At 41.6% G+C, this 23248-nt stretch overlaps 1 protein-coding gene across 3 annotated transcripts; it reads left to right on the forward strand.

The window, feature by feature from the left end:
• The first annotated feature begins 615 nt into the window (after positions 1-615).
• On the forward strand, positions 616-23211 carry LOC308314393 (uncharacterized protein). Of its 3 annotated transcripts, XM_080762013.1 has the most exons (5): positions 810-971; positions 13445-14537; positions 14694-19379; positions 21688-21750; positions 22678-23211. In XM_080762013.1, exons 2-5 carry the CDS (start codon positions 13505-13507, stop codon positions 22815-22817), a joined length of 5922 nt encoding a protein of 1973 aa, XP_080618139.1. In that variant the 5' UTR covers positions 810-971; positions 13445-13504; the 3' UTR covers positions 22818-23211. The 3 variants fall into 3 exon arrangements, with proteins under 3 accessions (XP_080618138.1, XP_080618139.1, XP_080618137.1); XM_080762012.1 differs by lacking the exon at positions 810-971 and adding an exon at positions 616-740 and having other exon boundaries at positions 13445-19379; XM_080762011.1 differs by having other exon boundaries at positions 13445-19379.
• Positions 23212-23248: the final 37 nt, after the last annotated feature.

Genomic DNA, 23248 nt, shown 5'->3' on the forward strand with positions numbered 1-23248 from the left:
TGCATACTATAGGATATTATTATTATACCTGTACTTGATGCTTATATATTGTTGCCGTATGCAGTATACTGTGTGCATTGGTATTCGGGACGTGTGACTTGTGTCTGGTGAAACATCACGCGCAGGGCCATAGTTGTCAATGGGACACTGTCTATGACATCCTATGCACATTGTTATAACTCAACTAACCATAGAGTGATGCCAGTATGTCGGACTAATTGTCGGACACACACCCATTCAGAACTAGGGACAGACAATGCAAGCAACCATCTGGAGTCATACTCGAACTGTCATCTCATGGAAGTAAGCTGTCCTGATTGATTGATTGATTGACTCTGTTTACTTTTATTGAACTCAAATGTGACTCCTTAGCAACTAATAAAGATTCTTGCTGAGTAATCCTGAGGTCTTCTTCTTTTCAAACGATTCTACAATACCATCCCCACACACACACACACACACACACACACACACACACACACCCGCGCATACCCTCACAGTCTACTCTACACACGTACACACCACAACATATGAGAGAGAGAGAGAGAGAGAGAGAGAGAGAGAGAGAGAGAGAGAGAGAGAGAGAGAGAGAGAGAGAGAATTTCACGGTAGGTTTGAGGTGGAAAGTCTGGTGACGCGAGGTTACACGGTAGGCGGCTGTAGGCGGCACGTTAATCACGCTCCGTGTGATTGGCTGAACACCATGGAGCTGGACCCATCTCAACACGGCACGCCTGCAAGTATGAATTGTCATCATTAGTAGCCTACACTCCAGTCTCCTTCACTGACTCAATAGCCACACGTGAAGAAACATTGTTTGTTGTCACATTGTTTGTTGTGACCTAAATGAGCCTCAGCAGAGGGGTTTAGGATTATGTTCTACATGTGCGGGGACCGAGTCCCAGGAACTTGTGTGGATATATACGCTATCATATTTTACGCACGCCAATAATTACATTTCAAGAAACGCCGTAAGTATTTTTTTTATTTACCGCCAACTCCCAATTTCGGTTAACATAGCTAGAGCAGTCTTGAATGAGCGTAGAGGGTGAGGGGACGTATCGGGGTTTGGAACCTCACTATACACTCTGAGTGAGGTTCCAAACGGTGAGCTAGTATGCAGACATGCAGCTGGCATTTTTTTTGTTTTTGTGTTGTTTACCGACGTTTGCAGTGTGGAGGATAACGCATAAGTGTCTGTGTTATTGTGGTGGGGCATGGGCTAGCCTATAGCCTGGGACTGGATAGACGGTGAACCGTTTATGGAAGGATTTTGGAGGACTTCACTTTCGCTCCGAGTCTGACTAGAACTCTGGTTGTTTGTCAAGAATTTGGTCCGAATTTTAAATCGGTAACAGATGTGCTGAAATGTGACTCCCTGTCGGGAGTGTAGGAATTCATCTCCCCCTTGCCTTGCTCAAAGCGGGGCTTTGGCTTTCTTCCCTGGATATTGAGGAACCTCTACGCGAGCCGCGAGGGGGGTTGATCTAGTTTAAAATCCCTAATCTAGACTAGCGAGAGTTTAAATCTTAAACTAGGGGTTGATAGTAGGGTCAGGCCAGGGGCAGGGCGTTGTCAGTTTTTGATATTACTTTGGTAATAAAGTCAAATGTATTTGATTGGTTTCTATTGATTTAATTCCCAACACCATTTGTCTGCCTGCACCTGGTCTGCCTTAAAGGGTGGGAAGCAGGGACATTTCCTTTTTTTAAATAATTACGCATATCAAGACCTAGCCCCTCTCTGGACCTTATACGTAAAGTTTTCTGACATTTTACGTAGGGTTCCGACTTCCGAGAGGGTCTAATCAAGACCCCCTGTAACGGCCATCCATCACTTTACTTTGTCTAAGTTTTGGAACGTACTGTCAAAGGCAATGGCATGGTGGGAGTGATCCTATACGCAGTACACAGAAAACAGTTACAGATAGATGTCCAGTCTTTGATTCCAGTTTGTAGGGTATTTATTGTATAGAAGTGAGCAGTTGAAACATACCAGTTGTATTGGAATTGTTGTCTTTGTAGATTGGATGGAGCCCGCACACCACAGGTAGCCTAATAGCAAGACGTTCTTTATTTAAATACTGACAACGTTTCGATCTATTTGATCTTCATCAGGTCATGGTCAATTGTTGTCTTTGTCCCATCTGAATCACAGCACCTGTGTGCCCTCATAAAGGACAACTTTCGTTTTTTTCAACCAAGGTTCATGTTTTAGGTTATTAGAGAAAGTAAAAGATGAGTGTTAATTTTTTTCATTTGCTGCTTTCTTTCGTTTTAGGGATTTTAGCTGTTTTTGACAGGGGGGCAGTCGAGCATGGGACTAAATAAGTATTTCTTTACAAAATATTATGGCGATTTATTTTATTTTACTATAGTCCTACTAGACCCCAAGAAATTACATCTGGCCACAAAAGATCACGAGATCTACTGAATGTGTCAAACGGCATATTGAGCCCATGACACACAGTGTGGCTTCCCCCCCAGTAGGTCTCCTTCACATTCAGTAGATCCTGTGATCTTCTGTGGCCAGATGTAATTTCCTGGGGTCTAGTAGAACTAAAGTAAATAAAATAAAAATAAATCGCCATAATATTTTGTAAGAAAAAATACATATTTAGCCCCATGCTCGAATGCCCCCGCCCCCCTGTAAAAACAGCTAAAATCCCTAAAACGAAAAAGCAGCAAATGAAAAAAAATTAACACTCATCTTTTACTTTCTCTAATAACAACCTAAAACATGAACCTTGGTTGAAAAAAACTAAAGTTGTCCTTTAAATACACACCCAGTGCCGTCAAATCTAAAGCCCGCCACCAAGTGCTCCAAAATAAAATTGCCAACAAAATAAAATTGCCAACAAAATACATATTACACCACTAGCATAATGCCTATGGCTCCTACACCCCCTAAGGGCCGATTCATACTCCTATTTTACCGCTGTTTCGGCGCTGTAGTGCTGAAATGATTTCGGCTCGTCAGTAGCACCGAAGAGTAGACTTTAGGACGCTACCCGCCCCCCCCCGAACCTCAAATGACGTCACATTGTAGGCTCTGTCTACAGAGCCGAACCGACTTTTATTCGGCTCTAAAATAGGAGTATGAATCGGCCCTAAGAATGTCCAGTTAAAAAAACGATTAATAAAAAATAAAAGATTTAGGCACAGACCCCAAAGTAAGTTAAAAATATAGTAGCCACTAGATGAAATTTAACAATTTTGATGATGGCAAGATGTGAACACAACGCCGCTTTCACAATGCGCCTTTGCTATGGACAATGTTCAGGTCACGATTGATTAATTGACATTTTAAGGTATAATGTCTACAGTCTACACAGGTCAATACAAAAACTGCTTTGAGGATGAAACCAGAAAAAGCATAAGACTAGACTACATCATGCTGTTTTGGGTCGGTCCTCTCCGACGCAGTGGGAGGGATTTTTCAGAGTAGCCTAGTGGCCACTAGTCCGCTCCGACTTCACACAGCATTGAACACACTGTAATAGAGCCATATAGTTTTCAAATATTATCACAACTTCGTCATGAGACAAAGTAGATGCCAGCGTGATACTCTGCCTTTAATAAAAAAGCATGCCTTTAATAAAAAAACAAACCGTAGGCTAAGCTCTGGTCCATACGATATGGCCTTAATGACTTCTCCTTAAAAGGATCCCTGGATAATAAGACAAATATGCCGTAAAACAGCGCTTTCAAGATGGAGTCCACGATGGCTGCCGGGAGCTTAAAATGCCTGTTTCATTCCAAAGTTGCAAACCGACCACTAGGGGGGCGAGCCAAATTAGTTTGCTATGGTTTTTGAAAACCTTATGACCATACCTAACAGCATGCCAAAAACACCAGGGCTACCATGAGCTCCATGAGCTGAGTTTGTAGATTTTTGGCTTATGCTGCTGGGGTTCAAGTGGTTTATAGTCAGAGTATCCTTATCTCTTTATACTTTATTTCATGCGTCAAGTTGCACAAGCATAACCACCACTGAAATCAGACATGCCTCTCAATCTCCCTCCATGTTACAAAACATGGAGGGTTACCGCAGCGCAGTGTTTACTCGCTGGTAGAGATATGATCAATTAAACTTAACGAAATATCAAAACCAACAGCCATTAAGTCATCAATAATGTTAATAGAACACATTGTAGTGAATAGTTGGAACCTGGCACGGAACCATCGTTTGGCAAAGTGCGGTCGAAACGAATGGTGTCGGTAGCCTACTTGGAGTTCACTAAAACATGTTCTATAAACATCATTGATGAATGAATGGCTTTTTAAAATGTATATTACGATAAGTTTCAGTGATCATATCTATAGAAAAGTGTCTCTTACCATGCGAATATATCAGGCCATTGTGTTGGATCATGTTCATGCGTTCAAAAATTCCAATCAGCCTCTACTAGCTTGTTTCATTTTTTAAAGTAGCGTTCCTTGTCGAGTGGCAACAAGGATCTGTGCCTGTGATCTGGCAAAAATTAGTAGTATTTAAAGCATCTGCGTTTGAAAACCCAACACTGTTTATTCCGGTTGGGAGAACTCTGAACTTTCCGGCTCCACCCCCCAGCTATATTGACGCCCCTGATGACAAAAGTCTGTGTGAATGTATAGTGGACGGACTCTGAGCCCCACCACACTTTTTAGGCAGAAAATATTTGTTTTAGTCATTCCACTGCGCCCTCTACAGGGTGCAGTATGATTTTTCTATATTGTCAATAGAAAATCTCATTGACAAGATTTTTCCTTCCGGTGAAATATTTTCTTTTCTGCCCAAAAAGTGAATTATATACGTGTGGTCGGTGGGGGGCTCAGAGTCTGTTCACTAGGCGATTTCAACCCTTTTCATATCAAGGCCCATTATTTAGTCTGCATTTGAACCACGGACCACCATTTGATGAGATTTAGCCTCGACTTAGGCCTATGTATTTATTTATTTATTTTAACAAATATATATTTATTTATTTTATTTTATTTTTCCAAAAATGGATGGGTGGTCCAGCTCTCTATATGGGCCGTGGCCCACCCAGGCCCACCCGTAGCTGCGCGCCTGGCAGAGAGTTTTACAGTAAGCAGGAACAATACAAGATAATACATCAAATACAAGAAATAGTTATCAAGAATCATAAGCAAGCTAATAAAATGCTAAATTATACATCTAAATTACATAACTCCTATCCTTTGCATACACTTGTAAGGTTACAAGGCTAGTGCAAGTGCAAGTCGGGTAGAGGTTCTGCCTTGCCATCAGGGAGTGTCCGGGGTGAAAACATCTGCCACACCTTCGGCCTGGCAGGCATAGACAATAAGGCCACATGTATGAACATGTATGAACAAGTAGGCTAGATATCTGTCAAAAGGGAAAAAAACACAAAGAAGCTTATTTCCATTGGGGTCCTGCACTTAGTGAGCTTGTGGACCTGCTATTTTTGGTGCACAACAGCGCAAGTTAAATCTGTATATTCCCCTGTCACTCGAGTCTCTGTACTTTATCTCCTTGGCAGCACATTTGTTGGCTTGGCAAAAGTAAATGTGCAACAACCTTGCACAATCTGTTCCCTATTCTCTAACATAGGGAACTATGTTTGTCAAACTCGCACTAATGAAACAAAACACTACACGGTACAGGATTATTGTGTCAAAACACGATCATTACTCTGCATGTTTGAAAGTTTTAGGCCTAACCTCTTCTTTTATCATGCTATCCTTGTTGATATAATGCCATTTAGGTCAATGATATAACATTATGTTGTGAATAATATAGCAGCAGCAGGTAGGCTACTTGAGGCCAGTCAACTTGTCTTCCGTGTTATGGACGATGATGCGTGACCACGGCGGAAATAGAAATAATATATAGGCTGTTAATCAATCAATCAATCAAACTTTATTAAAGACACATGGTCCATAGTGACAAAAAAAGACATACATGTTAAGGTATGATCGCATATTCTAATTAGGATAATTGCTCAACATATGCAAATTAGCATCTGGCAGTTTCTACATACATACTCAACATTTCTAACATAAAACATTGGGGTACACAACACGGAAGGAGCAGACTCTTCCGTTTTCATCGAACTGTGACAGGGGGCTCATGATGGGCTATGTTGTATTGTCAATTAACAAGATCATTTATGGCCAGAGGAGGCAAGTGTAAACTTGTGTTCTGTTCACCCTTAGGGTTGATGAGGAATTTCCCATCACCCATCCACTCAAATTGAAATATATATATTATATATATATATATATATATATATATATATATTGACTTGAAATATACTGTCTTTCTACTCTTTGAAGCTCGCACCCATGGTGTGATAACGACAAGGGCTGGGTTTCCCAAACTCATATGGTGTAAGACTTGTGGTGCCCACAAGTGGTGCGCACATGCTCAGATGCACTCATAGGCCGCACACAGAAGCCTGTGAACATAGACATTTCGTGCATAGATGTGCTACACAATGGTAGGCCTCAGGCCTGGTATGGTAGGCCTCAGGTCTACCATTCTGAAATTTAATTTGCTGCTGGACAGCTGACAGTAGGCTCTTTTTACTCTTAAAAAAAGAATTGTTGCGAACGCAGTGATTGCGAACGCAGTGAGCACTTACTATGAGACCTAGCAGATCATGTCTGTCTGTGTGTGTGTCTGTCCCGCTATCCAAATATGGAGTGTGTTGCATCAGCAATCACTCAGCTCCATATATGGGCACAAAAGGGGCCAGGTCCACTCAGCTCCATATATGGGCACAAAAGGGGCCAGGTCCACATATACAGTAACAGCGGGACAGACACACACACAGACAGACAGACAGACAGACATGATCTGCAGGGTCTCAGCTGCGTTCGCTTCCCGCGTTTGCGCGTCTTACTGGTAGGTATAGGTTGCTTAGATCTGGACTGGATTTATTTATGTTTTGGACTAGAACCGGCGGACCTCTGTACTGTAGACGCGCAGATGCACAGTTTAGTTTGTCTTTTAAAAAGGAGCATAAATAAATGTATACCATTCGTCTACCAACTTTAATTATGTATCCTATACATCATGCATATTACATTTGGGGTAGCCTATTAAAAAACCACTATCCGTTAATGGCCCGGTTAATCCTATCGGCTAACCGTCTGGGAAATTATCCGTTACTGACATCCCTAGCAGGAGGGCAGTAGAGATGGTCACAGGAAGGCATTGTGTACTTTGGACAAGCATTGGCGGGGTTTCCCAAAATGCATATGGTGTAAGACTTGTAGTGCCGTACATGCTCAGATGCCCTTATAGGCCGCACAAAGAAGCCAGTGAACATAGACATTTTGTGCATAGATTAAATTAAATTTCAGAATGTGCCACAGATTGTGTGGCACATTCTGAAATTTAATTTAATAACATTTGGACTGCTGGACAGTAGGCTCTCTTTACTCTTAAAAAAAAAAGTATCTTACACCATATGCATTTTGGGAAACCCCGCCAATGCTTGTCCAAAGTACACAATGCCTTCCTGTGACCATCTCTACTGCCCTCCTGCTAGGGATGTCGGTAACGGATAGTTTCCCAGCCGGTTAGCCGATAGGATTAACTGGGTCATTAACGGATAGTGGTTGATTTTTTTTCTTTTTTAATAGGCTACCCCAAATGTAATATGCATGATGTATAGGCTACATAATTAAAGTTGGTAGACGAATGGTATACATTTATTTATGCTCCTTTTTAAAAGACAAACTAAAAAGCAACATTTAACAATATAAATAAATTGTTGTAGGCTTAATCATCAATAAACAACGCATCGCATCTGCATGATGCATGCATCTGCGCGTCTACAGTACAGAGGTCCGCCGGTTCTAGTCCAAAACATAAATAAATCCAGTCCAGATCTAAGCAACCTATACCTACCAGTAAGACGCGCAAACACGGGAAGCGAACGCAGCTGAGACCCAGCAGATCATGTCTGTCTGTCTGTCTGTGTGTCTGTCCCGCTGTTACTGTATATGTGGACCTGGCCCCTTTTGTGCCCATATATGGAGCTGAGTGGACCTGGCCCCTTTTGTGCCCATATATGGAGCTGAGTGATTGCTGATGCAACACACTCCATATTTGGATAGCGGGACAGACACACACACAGACAGACATGATCTGCTAGGTCTCATAGTAAGTGCTCACTGCTTTCGCAATAAAGCCACTGGACGCATGGGCTAAGCCTTTTTTATTATTAAGGAAGATCAGCATGCATGTCACCGTGTTCTGTTTGTTGACTTTTCGCTGACGAGAAAACCCTCAAACATCGATAGCACATGGCTAACTTGATAGCCGTAAGCCGTGCCAGTGTGGGGACTCGAGGAGACTGATAGGAGGAGGAGGTTGAGGAGGAAGCGACAGCGGCTGTAAACGTTCTCCCTCCAGGCCAAATGGCCAATAATGGATTTAATAATGTAGGTCTCTGCATTGATACGGTCGACATGTGTTAATCTCGTCTCGCTGTCAGTCTGTCACTCGCTTACATTTTGACTACCGCAACGCTACCGTTGTAGGCTTGTAGCCAACTAGCCATTGAAGTACAACAGAGAACGGGGACATTGAGGGGGCAGAAAACAGAGCCAGAGCACTGTTCATGCAGCCTGGAGTGTGACAAGCTGGGCGGCGCAAATAAGAGCAATTTTAGGCATGTGTGCAACATGACAACTGTTTTAAAGTATTGTACAGTGACAACTACAGTCTCTGTAATGTTTATGTTGTACTATTACTAAAAACGATCTAAAATAAAGGGATTTAAGATCAGAACACGCATTTATTATTATGCAAATTAACCGTTAAAGCTGATAATAATATCCGGATGTTTCTTAACGGTCGGCTAACCGGTTAGCCGGTTAACCCCTGACATCCCTACCTCCTGCTCCCCCCAAATTTTCCTTTCATCCGTATGTTAATCTAGAGGAGCTTGAATTCACCTCTGTGTCCTGTTCCTCAAACCCCCTCTCTCTCATCTCTCTTTCTGTTCCCACCTTCTGGGAGGGACCTATGGCCCTCATTTATCAACCGTGCGTACGCCAAAATATGGGTGCACGCCGAAATTACCGAAATTTTCGGCATTTACCATTTCCGCCAAAACTTGAAATTGAACTTGAGTAGGACAAAAAGTCACGTCTGGTCGGGAGCTGTCGTACGCTTTGTCCTGTTTTTCTGTCGTACACAAGTGGAGCAGCATTGTCTGAACTGCAGCAGACACGCTGTCACAGGCATCTAAACATGTTTTCACTCCTAAAATGTTAATATAAAACTATGTATGTAAAAAAAAAAGTAATTAAATTCGCGCAATTAAAAACAATATAACATGTTTACAATGTATTAGTTTGTGCTTAATCTAACAGTGCTTTACTGTCCTTGATATGCAAGCGCACTTGTGAGATGATTTGGGAGCGCATGCGGCATGACATCAGATGCCTATATCACTGTACTGTCTGTGATATTATATAAAAAAAGGCATAAATGCACTGCACGCCTTTTATTTCCAAGTGACAAGCTGTATGACAAGCATACAGCTTGCCTATTTGCAATTGTAGCAGGCTATTCAGTATTTAAGTCCGACGTCATTTTGTAGTGCTACGTTACGTCCGGGTCCAAGTGGCACCAGCTCCCGTCCGCATCTCATTGTAAATTGAATATCTAAACGCGTGAATCTTTTTACAATGACGTTATTTTTCAGAAAGGAAGCCATTGAGGGTTAAAATGGGTCTTAATACTTCTGAAGTGTATTATCTGGTTAGGACACGCCATCCGTCGAGTGAATGCAGACAGCCCAGCAAGGTTTTAACATAGTTCATTTATTGTAAAGAAGTTACAAGTTTACATGGTAGAGACTTAGGGAGGGGAAGGAAGGGACATGGGGAGAGAAAGAGAAGGAGAGGTGAGTACTGAAAAACTGAACCAAGAGCCCAGAGCAATATCCCTTTGTCTAAAACATTATATACCCAGTCAATGCATTAATGTCAACGTACATGCAACTGCTCTGGTGTGTTCATGTATTCACAAAGTGTGTGCGTTCAGAACTTGGCCCTTTGTCCAATCAGAATGTTCCATGCTAGGGCCAGTGTGTGCGTATGTATCTGTGTGTGTCTGTGTGCGTGTATGTGCGTGATACATTCGTCTGTGTGTGTGCGTAAGCAGTTTGGTGTGCTCCACATGTATGTACTGTATATGCAGGACCTCCAGTTCTTGCTGAAAGCAGACCCTGGTTGATTATAACCAACTGTCGGAGGCTTCCTGGATTGGGGCCCCCCTGGACACATTCCACGATATGGCCCCACAGTATTCTATCCCCATGTGTGTATGTGTGTGCACGCGCAGTCGCACACGTGCACATGGTGTTTAGTGATGTCCAGGTGTCATTAGCTGGTCTGTGTGTCACTCTGGGACGTCTCAGTTTTAGCTTTGTTTAGAATACCTCACCCATCTTCGCTGTGACTTGACGGACTATGGGCGGGTGCCAATAGATGGATAGAGGAGGCGTGCGTGTGTGTGTGTGTTTGTGTGTGTGTGTGCGTGTGCCTTACAAATTACTCTACACTTCCAACTTGAGTGGAATTATTAATGTTCATGACAACAAAAATATATGATGTGGAGACCAGGGCCGGTTCTAGGCATAGGCGAACTAGGCGGTCGCCTAGGGCCTCAACCACTGAGGGGGCCTCGTCACAGGGAGAAGATTTTTTTTTTTCATGTATCCCTTACATGGGCTACTGGCCACATGTGGCCCCCACCTAGCTTCTTAATTTTGATCTCAAAGTGCACCAGATTGAAGCATTTTCATGGCAAATTTACAATTTTTATCCGGCGTGGCAAAGCAGGAGGGGGGGGCCTCTGTATAATATGTTGCCTAGGGCCTCAAAAGGCCTAGAACCGGCACTGATGGTCGGGGGGGTAGGACCAAGGGATTTGGGATTTGTTTATAAACATTTTGGTATTTGTTTATAAACATTTGTGATTTGTTTATAAACATTTGTGATTTGTTTATAAACATTTTGGGATTTGTTTATAAACATTTGGGATTTGTTTACAAACATTTGGGATTTGTTTATAAACATTTGGGATTTGTAAGTCTCATGGGGGGGGTAGGACCACTACCAGTTGACCTGTAGTAAGTCTCATGGTCGGGGGGGTAGGACCAAGGGATTTGGGATTTGTTTATAAACATTTTGGTATTTGTTTATAAACATTTGTGATTTGTTTATAAACATTTGTGATTTGTTTATAAACATTTGTGATTTGTTTATAAACATTTTGGGATTTGTTTATAAACATTTGGGATTTGTTTACAAACATTTGGGATTTGTTTATAAACATTTGGGATTTGTAAGTCTCATGGGGGGGGGGGGGGGGTAGGACCACTACCAGTTGACCTGTAGTAAGTCTCATGGTCGGGGGGGTAGGACCAAGTCTCATGGGATTTGTTTATAAACATTTTGGTATTTGTTTATAAACATTTGGGATTTGTTTATAAACATTTGTGATTTGTTTATAAACATTTTGGGATTTGTTTATAAACATATGTGGCCCCCACCTAGCTTCTTAATTTTGATCTCAAAGTGCACCAGATTGAAGCATTTTCATGGCAAATTTACAATTTTTATCCGGCGTGGCAAAGCAGGAGGGGGGGGGGCTCTGTATAATATGTTGCCTAGGGCCTCAAAAGGCCTAGAACCGGCACTGGTGGAGACAATAAAGACTATTATTATCATTATTATTGAAGGTGGCAACAGTCCATTTGCTCGGTAAAATATTTCGGGGGTATATTTAGAATGTGTGCAGGCTTGAGTATGCTGAATCTAGTTTGCATTAATGAGGATTTAGTTGACACAATAAAATAAAATGGCGATAGTATTCCATGTGGGGCAGACGGCCTGTCACTGCCAGATTTGGGAGAGCAGCGCAGCTTTGTTGTTGCGAGGAAAGCGGTAAAATGAGACTTTCGTGGTTTTTTCGTCTCAGATTTAGTCAGACGGAGCGTCACAGTATAACTCCATGGGGACACAAAAGCGACACAAAAGTAGGACCCGGAAGTATCTCAGGAGGGGGCGCTCACATCACAGCTAAAATACTGAATAGGCGTAAGGGGCTTAATCATTCCTATTTAAATAAGTGCTTTGACAGTTCAGATAAAAGCGTGCGTCGCCAACACATACCAGCACACATGCAAGCGGCAAGCCTTCATCCATATGTTTATGATTCGTTCATCAATGATCAAATCACTACAACGTTGATTATGACTGCCTTGACGACATGATAGCCTATCTCTCATGCAGGCATCACTCACCCACAGGACTTATCACAGCAGTGCGCAGTCTCACGCCTTCGCCGTGCACTGCGCATGAATGGGTAAAATTAATATAGGCCAGCCTACAACGTATTCCATTCATGGCGATGCAATGTCGATGTGTCATGTAGGTGCGTGTGTGTGTGCATGACAGCAAGGCAAGCGAGGTGAGAGGGAAACAGACAGGGTAGGCCTAGTAGGCCTACAACTTTATTTCATTCATGCAGGTGTTCGTTCTTTATTTATTTAACAACACACCAGTTAGTTGGGCAGGGCTTGCAAGTTGTGTGTGCGTGCGTGTGCGTCTGTGTGTGTGCATGAGAGAGGGGGTGAGGCGGGCAGCTAGGCACGGGAGAAACATTTTTCCCCTGTAACCAGGTCGTATTGCATGTGTTCATGTCGCAAAAACGAGGGCGAGGCTTGATTTCATAGGGCGTGCCAGATAGATTTCAGCCGTCGCATGTATTAATGTCAGAACGAAATTAAGGAAGGATCAGCTGTTTGCGATCACTTTATAAATTCCGTGGCGACGTGGGTGTACTACGAAACCCACACTCTAATTTGGGGCAGATTTTACACTCGATTGAGGGCCTATGACTGATATAAACCCATGCTTTTTACCGAACATGCCATGCCTGCCCTGAGATTCGCCTGTGCAGCAGCATCCGTGTGCACACTGTGCAGTTAAATAAACCTCATCAAGACTGTATTTTGCTCGCCTCGTAACTCCTCACGTGTTAGTGTTTAGAACTGCCACATCAGGGTTTAAATGATACTTCTGAACCAGCAGGCCATATCACCTGGTCATTAATAATGTGTTTCTGAATACATCAGTGTCAGGCCGTACACCAAGGAAGGCCTGAAATGGGGGTCATCCCTATGTTCCCCAGGTTCTATGTTCCCCACTTACCTTATGTTAGGTTTCTTGTTTAAGGACTTCAGTGTCTGTACATAATTAGTTAAAAAATTACGACACATATATTGCAAGAATTGCTCCGGACACAGGTGTGTCCCTTTTATAGACAGACGGCTAGCTGCCTCCAGAGACCAGAGCCACACTGTAAAATAAAATAAAGTATAATTGCAAAGCTCCAAATGTCAAGTGATGTAAAAAGTTGTCTTATTGTATTTATCTTTCTCTTTCAGACATGGTTCTTCTTCAAGTTACCACAAAGCTGAAAGGAAGGCTAAGGAAGTCCAAGCAAAATGTATACTTGCAATGGACAGCAATACAGTACCAGGACTCCGATGGCTGGGATTCAAAATAAACCCCCTCCTCCATATATGCAAGCGAGACAAGATCCAAATCAGCCTCCTCAATATATGAGAGCAGATATGTCACAACTGCAAAATGTTCAGTTCACCTCTCATAATGGAGTTTACTATAATGGACAGGTGTCAAATGAGCAGGCCTCGAGGAATCCTCAGCATGGACCAACTGCACCAAGGATCAATACAACAATGCAAACAACAATACAAACACAAACCACTAATGCACAAAGTAGAAGCCATTCCTCGCCTTCTGTCGTAGGCATACTCAAAGAACTTCTGGTGAAGAAAACATCCCAGAACTACTGGCCACAGCAGAGTCCAAATGGTGGGATACAACCAAATGCTCAGAACTCCCTACAAAGCTGTGCATCAACTCCAGATCAGCATGTCAAACAAACTATCACAAATTATCCCGCTACTGGTTACATGGCCCAGCAATTTGACAATGCCAGGCCCCAGACAAACCTGGGTCAGAATGTCAACAGAATGGCAAGGCAACCTCAGTCACAAAACTCTACAATGGATACGTTTATTCAAGATGCACAGATACTTTGCAATGGTACATTAGAGTCTGGTGTTGCATACAACCAACAGCTAGCTCAGAATCCTAACCACAGCAGAAGGTACAGAATAAATGAACCTCAACATGGAAGCTCTCCTCACGTTGCCTCATCAAGTCAGATGTCTTCACCTCAATCAGTTACAAGCAACAACTATGCCCAGATGGCAAACTCAAGTGTCTCATCAAATCAGATGCCTTCACATCAGTCATTTACAAGCAACAACTATGCCCAGATGGCAAACGCATCAAGTGTCTCATCAAATCAGATGTCTTCACCTCAATCTTTCGCAAGCAACGGCTATACCCAGATGACAAACTCATCAGGTGCCTCTGCCTCATCAAGTCAGATGCCTTCACCTCAATCTTTCACAAGCAACGGCTATACCCATATGACAAACTCATCAGGTGCCTCATCAAATCGGATGTCTTCTTCCTCTCAATCTTTCTCAAGCAATGGCTATACCCAGATGACAAACTCATCGGGTGCCTCATCAAATCGGATGTCTTCTTCCTCTCAATCTTTCTCAAGCAATGGCTATACCCAGATGACAAACTCATCAGGTGCCTCATCAAATCGGATGTCTTCATCTCAATCTTTCCCAAGCAACACCTGTGTCCAGATGGCAAACTCAGCAGGTGCCTCTGCCTCATCAAGTCAGATGCCTTCACCTCAATCTTTCACAAGCAACGGCTATACCCATATGACAAACTCATCAGGTGCCTCATCAAATCGGATGTCTTCTTCCTCTCAATCTTTCTCAAGCAATGGATATACCCAGATGACAAACTCATCGGGTGCCTCATCAAATCAGATGTCTTCATCTCAATCTTTCTCAAGCAACACCTGTGTCCAGATGGCAAACTCAGCAGGTGCCTCATCAAGTCAGATGCCGTCACCTCAATCCTTCACAAGCAACGGCTATACTCAGATGACAAACTCACTAGGTGCCCCATCAAGTCAGCTGTCTTCACCTCAAGCCTTCACAAGCAACGGCTATACCCAGATGACTAACTCACTAGGTGCCCCATCAAGTCAGCTGTCTTCACCTCAATCATTCACAAGAAATAATTATGTCCAGATGGTAAACTCATCAACATCTAGTGGGGCATTTTTGCCACCAACAAGCATGACTCCGCAAACGCAACACAGTGGAAGAGAAAACTCAAGTCAAGCTTTCATATATCCGACATCTTATCACAATCATCTTACCTATTCAAAAATGAACTCTACGAATGCTGTGAAGATGCCTGGAAAAGCAGACAGTATATGCCTGGTGAATGATGTATTTTACCCTGGGAATACTGTTAAGACCATTGTTAAAGACAATAATGCCAAGTGCGCTCCGACTGTGCAGTCTGATGGGCACTCTCCTATCAAACATTTAAAGTTAGAAAGGAGTGGTTCACAGTCATCAAGGCAGCCTACCTCAGAGTCTTCACATGCCTCTGCCCCTGTACAAAAGGGATTCTATGTCACAGTAACTGAAGACAAAACTGGTTTTAAGGCAGACAATGTAATTTTTCTTGGAAATAAGCTCGATACCAGTAGATTCACAATGGAAAGTGTGCAACGATCTTCATCAAATTATGCACAATTAGAGCAATTGCCTCGGAAGATATCACAGCAGAGAAATGACAAGCAACCCCCTCTACAAAGCAATGTCAAACTACCTGAAACGTTAGGCTCTACAGTAAAGCTGATAGAACAAAGAGCTGTTGCGGTCGTACAACCACTATCGCAGACAATTAACCAGGTTTCCAGCATACAAGAACATTCTCAAATGATCCATGGTCAATGTAAAACTGGCACCATAAAGGAAATGGATAGCAACCTCGACAAATCACGCATTTCACCACATGTGAACGATGATCCTAGAGTTTGCCTGACTATCTCCAGTGATGGCACTAAAGTGTCATTGACTGAGGATACAGGACCATACATAGACATAACCGCTACAAAGTTATCTTTTGCTAAGGACACACAACATGAAGATGCAGAATCTGATAGTCATTGTGAAGTCACACCCACGCCACAACTTTCAGTGACCACTGAAGTGTCTGTCAGCCAAAATGGTGAGAATAACAGTGTAATGCAAGAAGATTCAGATGCCATGGACTTGAAATTGTCCATAGTTCCAACTATCCCATGGACATTTGACAAACTAATGACGCTTATTGAGACTACAAAACTCCAATGCAAACAAATGCAATCAGAAGACTCAGTAATTGACTTTAATAAAACCGTTGTGTCCCTATATTGGGAAGGGAGCATTGAAAAGTTGAAGACTGAAATCAGATCAGACAATTACCCAACGGTAATGGCTGAGGTTAAGAAATTCTTAATCTTAGCGACAGACTCTGTCATTGTCTCACAAGTTGATTATTCCTGGGATAAAATTAAAGACCGCTACCAAATTATCAATGATGATTATGTTCATCCTGAGGTGACATACACTTCATCATGGCTGAATACCAATGAACAGTTGGATAACATTGACAAAGAGTTTGGCTTCCCTCCGTCTTTGAAATACTGTCCAGACGAACTTGAGAGTGACAACCAGTCCAAACTGGGATCTGATGATGAAACTGCTGAAAATTCAGAGGAAGAGGAAATGGAAGATTTGGGTGTCGAAGCCATTATTACAGAAAATAACATCTCTGTTGCTGACTCCAATGACCCATTTTCCTTGTTAGAGATCCATGTTATGCTCCCAGATGAGGCTCAGATTGTCTTTGAACAAGTGCACAACAATCAAGCAAAATTTGAAATGCCTGCTGATCAGTCAGAAAAGTTGTTCAGTGACTCTGTGGTGAATGATAGCCAGGCTGATACTGAGAAACCAGAGGAGACATTTACGCCTGACATGCAAGAGTTTTGCTGTGTAATTAAGTGTATTGCAGTAATTTCTGGAAAGCCAGACACCAAGTGCCAGTGCAAGCAAAATCAGGATTCTGAAGGTCTCATCATGAACACTTTTGAAGTAGAAAATACAGAGCAACGGCAGAAATTGGCTGAGCAATACACTGAGGTCGGAGAAATAATTTGCCTCTCAGATGATGATGATGATGAGATACAGCTCTCTTTTTCCAGTGCAGAACCAAAGAGCATTTCCATACCAAGTACATCATCAATGGCTCATTCAAGCATTATTGAAAAAGAAACAGAAATTGAAACATCTGTCTTGACATCAGAGGCTGAAGGTCATGGTGGACAAGCTGAGAAGAATGCTACAGACCGAATTCACATATCATTGGGAATAGAAAAGGGACAAACACCAACATCTACAGGTATTCATCTGAGGGAGTCTTCTGATGCAAAACTGTCACTAGGTGTTGCAAAGGATGAAGTGAGACAAAGACAAAATCCCAGTCCTAACAATATAAGCTTTGTGGCGAAACCCAACACATGCAAGAGAACTGTCATCTTGGAGAAGAAGACACACAGCCTTGAAGAAGATGACACAGACGTATGGGAGAAATTGGCAGAGCAATGCACTGATATAATGGAAACCATTGACCTTAAAAAGTATGATGATGAGCACTATTGTTCAAATTCAGAACCAGGGAGCATTTCCCTACCAAGTACGTCATCAATAGGTCACTCGTGCAGTTCAAGCATTATTGAAAAAGGAACCAAAATACTCTACTCTACTAAAGAAGTTGAAACAACTGTCTTGACTACTAGTGAAGTTGGAACAACTGTTTTCACATCAGAGGTTGAAGATAATGGACAAGATGAGCAGAATCCTGCAGACATGACATCAGAGGTTGAAGATGAGTGTAGACAAGCTGTGCATAATCCTGCAGACAAAGGACACATATCATTTGGAGTAGAAGAGGGACAAACGCATACAGGTACCTGTCTGGGTAATAATGCTTCTGATGCAAAAGTTTGTTTCCTTAAAACTCTTTCCTTGGGACAAAGCCACGATCGTGAAAATAATCTAAGCTCAAAGGGTATTAGACCCAACAAACGCAAGAGAACCATGGACCTGGATGCCATGTCACCTTTTCAGAAAAGAATGAAGAGATGTAAACAATCATCATTGTCTTCTAAATCGCAGACTTTTCCTCTGGGTAAACCGAAATGTAGGGAGAAGTTGTCTATCCAGGAAGACAACAGGGACGTGTATGTTACACCTGTGACACTGGCCTTATTTGGTTACAATAGTGGAAAGCAGGTGTTAAATGGTCGAGGTATAAATAGAGACAATTTGTTCTCAGATCCGGTCCCAAAACTCATCACTGTGAACCTCAAGACTTGGAGGAACACTACCCCTGTTGTCAAAATTCCGCGCAAACCACAGATTTTTGAAGATCCCACTGAATCTCAGGCAACTACGGCTCTACAAAACCTCTCCCTTGACACCGACACTGGGAAGAAATGTACTCTTGTGGTCAAAATTCCAGTCAAACAGATCTGTGAAGATCCCTCTCAATCTCAGGCACTTACGCTTCCACAAATCCTCACTGCGAACATCAACACTTGGAAGAAAAGTACCCCTGTGGTGAAGAGTTCGGCCAAACAATATATCCCCTCAGAATCTAGCCCTACCACTGTCAAACAACGCATTCATAATGAGTGGAAGAAAACTGTTGTACCAACCAGGGGGAAATACAAAAGGGGACGACTCACACCAGGGAACTATATGGTTACCAGCTCTTTATCAGAAGGATACCCCAAGAACCCTGACTCTCCAGTGTGTTCTGAAAGAAGACTTTCAAGACTACTATCTCGTGGAACTGAGAGGAAAAAGCGGAGCTTGCGTCTAGACATTATAAAGTCTATTTTACATGGTTACAAACTTAAAAAGAACAAGTCAAAGGAGACTCCAGTTAAATGCAATAAGCCTTCAGCTGGTAAAATAAGTAAATCTGAGAAATGGAACCATTCCTTCATGCCCAAAGAGAAGATTGTCTCGACTCCAGTTAAATCCAATAAGCCTTCAGACGGCAAAGGAAGTCAATCTGAGAAACGGAACCATTCCTTCATGCCCAAAGAGAAGATTGTCTCAACTCCAGTTAAATCCAATAAGCCTTCAGACGGCAAAGGAAGTCAATCTGGGAAACGGAACCATTCCTTCATGCCCAAGGAGAAGATTGTCTCAATTCCAGTTAAATCCAATAAGCCTGAAGATGCATGCCATCTTTCAGAAAGTGAATCTGAAAAACAGATAATCTTAAAGTTCAGCGTTCTACCGAGTACCTTCAACTTCAAAGATGGATCCACTGACACAAATTATTTAGGTAAGTAATATTAATGCTTGATTTGTTACTGTACTAAATATTACTTATTATAACTGGTTTGAAATATAGACTTCAGTTTTAGGCATGTAACGAAACTCACGAATCACGATTCGATACGTATCACGATATGCGGTTCACGATAGATTTTCACAATCTTTTTAACACAATTATTTTCCAGACAAATGACCGAAAAATATATTTCTTATCTTCCCCCACCCCCCCGAGCTTTTTTCACAATTTTTATTTAACTACATTGCAAAAGTAGCATTTATTTTCGTGTAAAATAACTTAATTTCTGTGCAACAACTGTAAACACATTTCTCTCCAAAAATACTTGAATATGATGGAATATGATTAAAGCTCACATTTCATATCACACACACCATAATTCACTATCCCCCCCTAAAAAAGAATCGTCTGGATTCACGACGATAATTGCCGGGATTAATATCGATATACGATATATCGTTACATGCCTAGTCAGTTTAGAGCTGCACGATTATGGCCTCACAGGGAAAGATGACACAAATTATAGAACACTTTTAAAGAGGCTTTTTGTTAGGCATGTGTTATGGTTTTATGCCCGTATATGGAGAGGCTATACATGATTATTCATATTCACATATACATTATAGAGCGTCGTAGTCCCGCCCCCTTTCATGACGATGATGGACTCTGAAAAGAATTTTCCTCATAGCCTTTTCAAAAAGTATTTATTTAAAGACGTTTACGCTGTGGACAAAGCCAACTGGAGTTGTGACAAATCATGACAATAAACACAATGTTTTGGGCTGATCAAATAATTAGAAGAAAAAACACTTTTTGTTTTGTTTTTATTCTAACAAATCTATCTAGGATTAACCGTTTTATTGCTGGGATTGTGGGACCGTGTTTCAGGCTTCACTGCCTATGTTTTAAGTTGCCTTTGAAGAGCCACTGCGCCGACCGCTGAGTTGCTCGTCATGAAAATCCACTTTAAAACGGTGTAATCACTTGTCATAGTGTTTCAAAGTATTCCAAAGCGGCGATCACAACAGAGCGGAACGAGGAAGCGCACCGCTCTGCTTCACCCCCTCCATTGTAATGAATAGGGACTCAATTTCCCATAACTCTTTGCGCGATGGACCTTTTTACGATGAGGTCATCAAAACACTTCTCATATCCCACTCTGTCCGGTGGATCGCCCGTATCACTTAAAACTGATTAAAAATGCCGATTAAACAATGAAAACATAACTCGGGCAACTCGCGAACCGCAGGGAAAGTGTTCTACAGTTAATTAACTTGAGTAACTCTGTAGTCAAAGTGTTTTTACAGTCATAACATGAACTCTTAAACCTCTGGCCATCTGCCTGTTTGTTCATCAAGACTTTCTGGCATAGTGCGACGTCATAGACAGCACGGGGCTTTTTGCTATATGGCTATTTGATATGGCACAATGAGCTCAGTTTATAACACTAGCTTACCCGTTGTGAGATATTTGCGTTTTTAATTCACTAATAAATTCATTAATAATCATTAATGTGTCAAATCGGCTTCGTTAAGACCTCCATATTCATATGGTCAATGCTTGTGTGAAAAGTGGGAGTGATTGGTGCAGGCAATGAGGAGATAAGGCGGTGTTTCTGACAGACAGACAGACAGACAGACAGACAGACAGACAGACAGACAGACATTGTTAGAATTATATGATGACTGAGTGGCATGATTGAATGGAAGGCTCCATGTGTTTCTTTTTTTATTAGGAAAACAGCCTACACATGGCGATGTGGTTATAATTAAGCATGGACGCATAATAACGTAATAATATAATCATAATATTCAGAGTGACTATATGATCACATTATGCCACAACTGGTTAACTTGCCACTTTTAAGATTAAAGGATAGGATAAGTGAAGGATAGGCCTATCTCATCACTGGAGACTGTTGCGGTAGATCAGATACTACTGGAGCTCGAATGCTCTCTTAAATGTAATTGTGTCCCTTTCAATGCATTGATGGCATTCAAATCCGCTACCACGACACAGCTTGGAGGTTGCAGCCTGCAGGTTTGGGATTATTTGTGCTGATAATAAGGTTAATACTAAATTGCCAACAGCTGACCATGCAGTATGAAACCAATGACTAATGTTAACTACGTTTTAAGACCAACTATGTTATGCATGACATGTTAAGCAATCTAAAGTGTATTTTTACATCTATACGGAGGAGATCATAGTAGAGATCGAGTTGTATGTCAGCCTATATTCTCATTGGTTTTTATTTAAACATTCATGGAACATTTCTGTATTTTTTTCTCTTTTTCAGATACCCCTGACCGTGTTAAAGCACAGGACAGAATTTCAAAGACAGACGTGAAAGAACCAAAAGGTATTATACATGAACGTAAAATAGTCTCTTGTCAGCATTATTATTATTGAGCGGTGCACACCTCTCCAATGAAGGGGAAGGGCAGTGTGTGTCTGTCTGTTTAGAGTACGACCTATTGACCCCTGCAGTTGATTGGGGTTGCATTCGGGTAACACACTGTTGAGCAGCCGGTACATTCACACTGAGGAGTCATGTAATTGGGGTTTCTTTCGACACACACACATCTCAGCATAGATTTATTTAGACCAATACCGTTTACCGTGGTGGGAAAAGTACACATTTTTGAGTGGTGCCCTATATACAACTTTCAACTTTGTGTGTCTATCCCTGGCTGGCTGGCTGGGTCTGTCCGAGGCTCCGAGCACGAAAATAGCGTTTGGTTGGTTTTCACCACCACTGTTGCGCAGCCTAACACACACACACACACACACACACACGCACAGCCTACACCAGCCTGCACCACTCGGTTCACACAGGTCTGAATGTTTTTAGTTTTACTTCTATTGAGTCCTAATTAAGTGAAAGTGTATCGATTTGATGACAACATGCAAACTATTTGGGCAAACTATTTCCATCAGACAGTGACACACGCTATCATGCGACCACAATTGAAAGCAACCAGGACTGGGCAATACTGATGAGTCTAGATATTGCTTAGGATTTCTTTTTATGTGGTAATATTGGTGTATGGTGTTTTCTTTTCCTGGTTTGAATCACTTTGGCTTCTTTAAAAAAATAAACTGTATATTATGATTCACAATATTGATATTGATGTATTTAGTCAAAAATAGTGATAATTGATTTTGCCCAGATTGCCAGACCCTACTTTCAACCTTATGCAAGTTGAAAATATGAAATGAGTTTCAGATTGTTCTTGAACATTACATTTGAGATGATATGTTTTCTTATGATTATTGAACATTATAGGTGACTGGGCCCTGGTTCCTTCGAAGAAGAAGTATTGTCCTTTACCCTCGAAAAGCTCTACAGTCCCTAAGGAAACCACCACCTTCCACCAGTTCCAAAAGAAATACCTTGAGACCAAGCAGCCATCTGGAGATGAATAATGTGATGGAAATTAAAATGTTACGGATATACGGGTATATATTTTTTCCACTGGTTCTCATGGACATCTTGTTTACTGCCAGTGTTTCTATTTTTTCATTTTTATAACATACACATTTATTGTAATCTTTGTTTTTATGTTGCCATATCCCAAAGAAAATGTTTGATTATACATTTTAATTTTTCATTTTTTCTTCTTTTCTTACAATATTTGTTTTCGCAAATCTTTATTTTTATATATCTTTATTTTTATTTGTTTTTACAAAAATGTGGTCAAATGCCAAATGTTGAAGCATATTGCTTCAAGTGAATGTAACCAAAAGGTGTTTTAACTGTGTGTTCCAAATCTATATATTTTTTACATACTTTTTAAGATAAAAGTTATTTCATATGATATGTGTGGCTCATCTTTTGTTTTCTACAAAGGACATGA

The sequence above is a fragment of the Protomyctophum bolini genome (assembly GCF_963924005.1).
Source record: "Protomyctophum bolini genome assembly, chromosome: 4".
Taxonomy (NCBI): Eukaryota; Metazoa; Chordata; class Actinopteri; order Myctophiformes; family Myctophidae; genus Protomyctophum; species Protomyctophum bolini.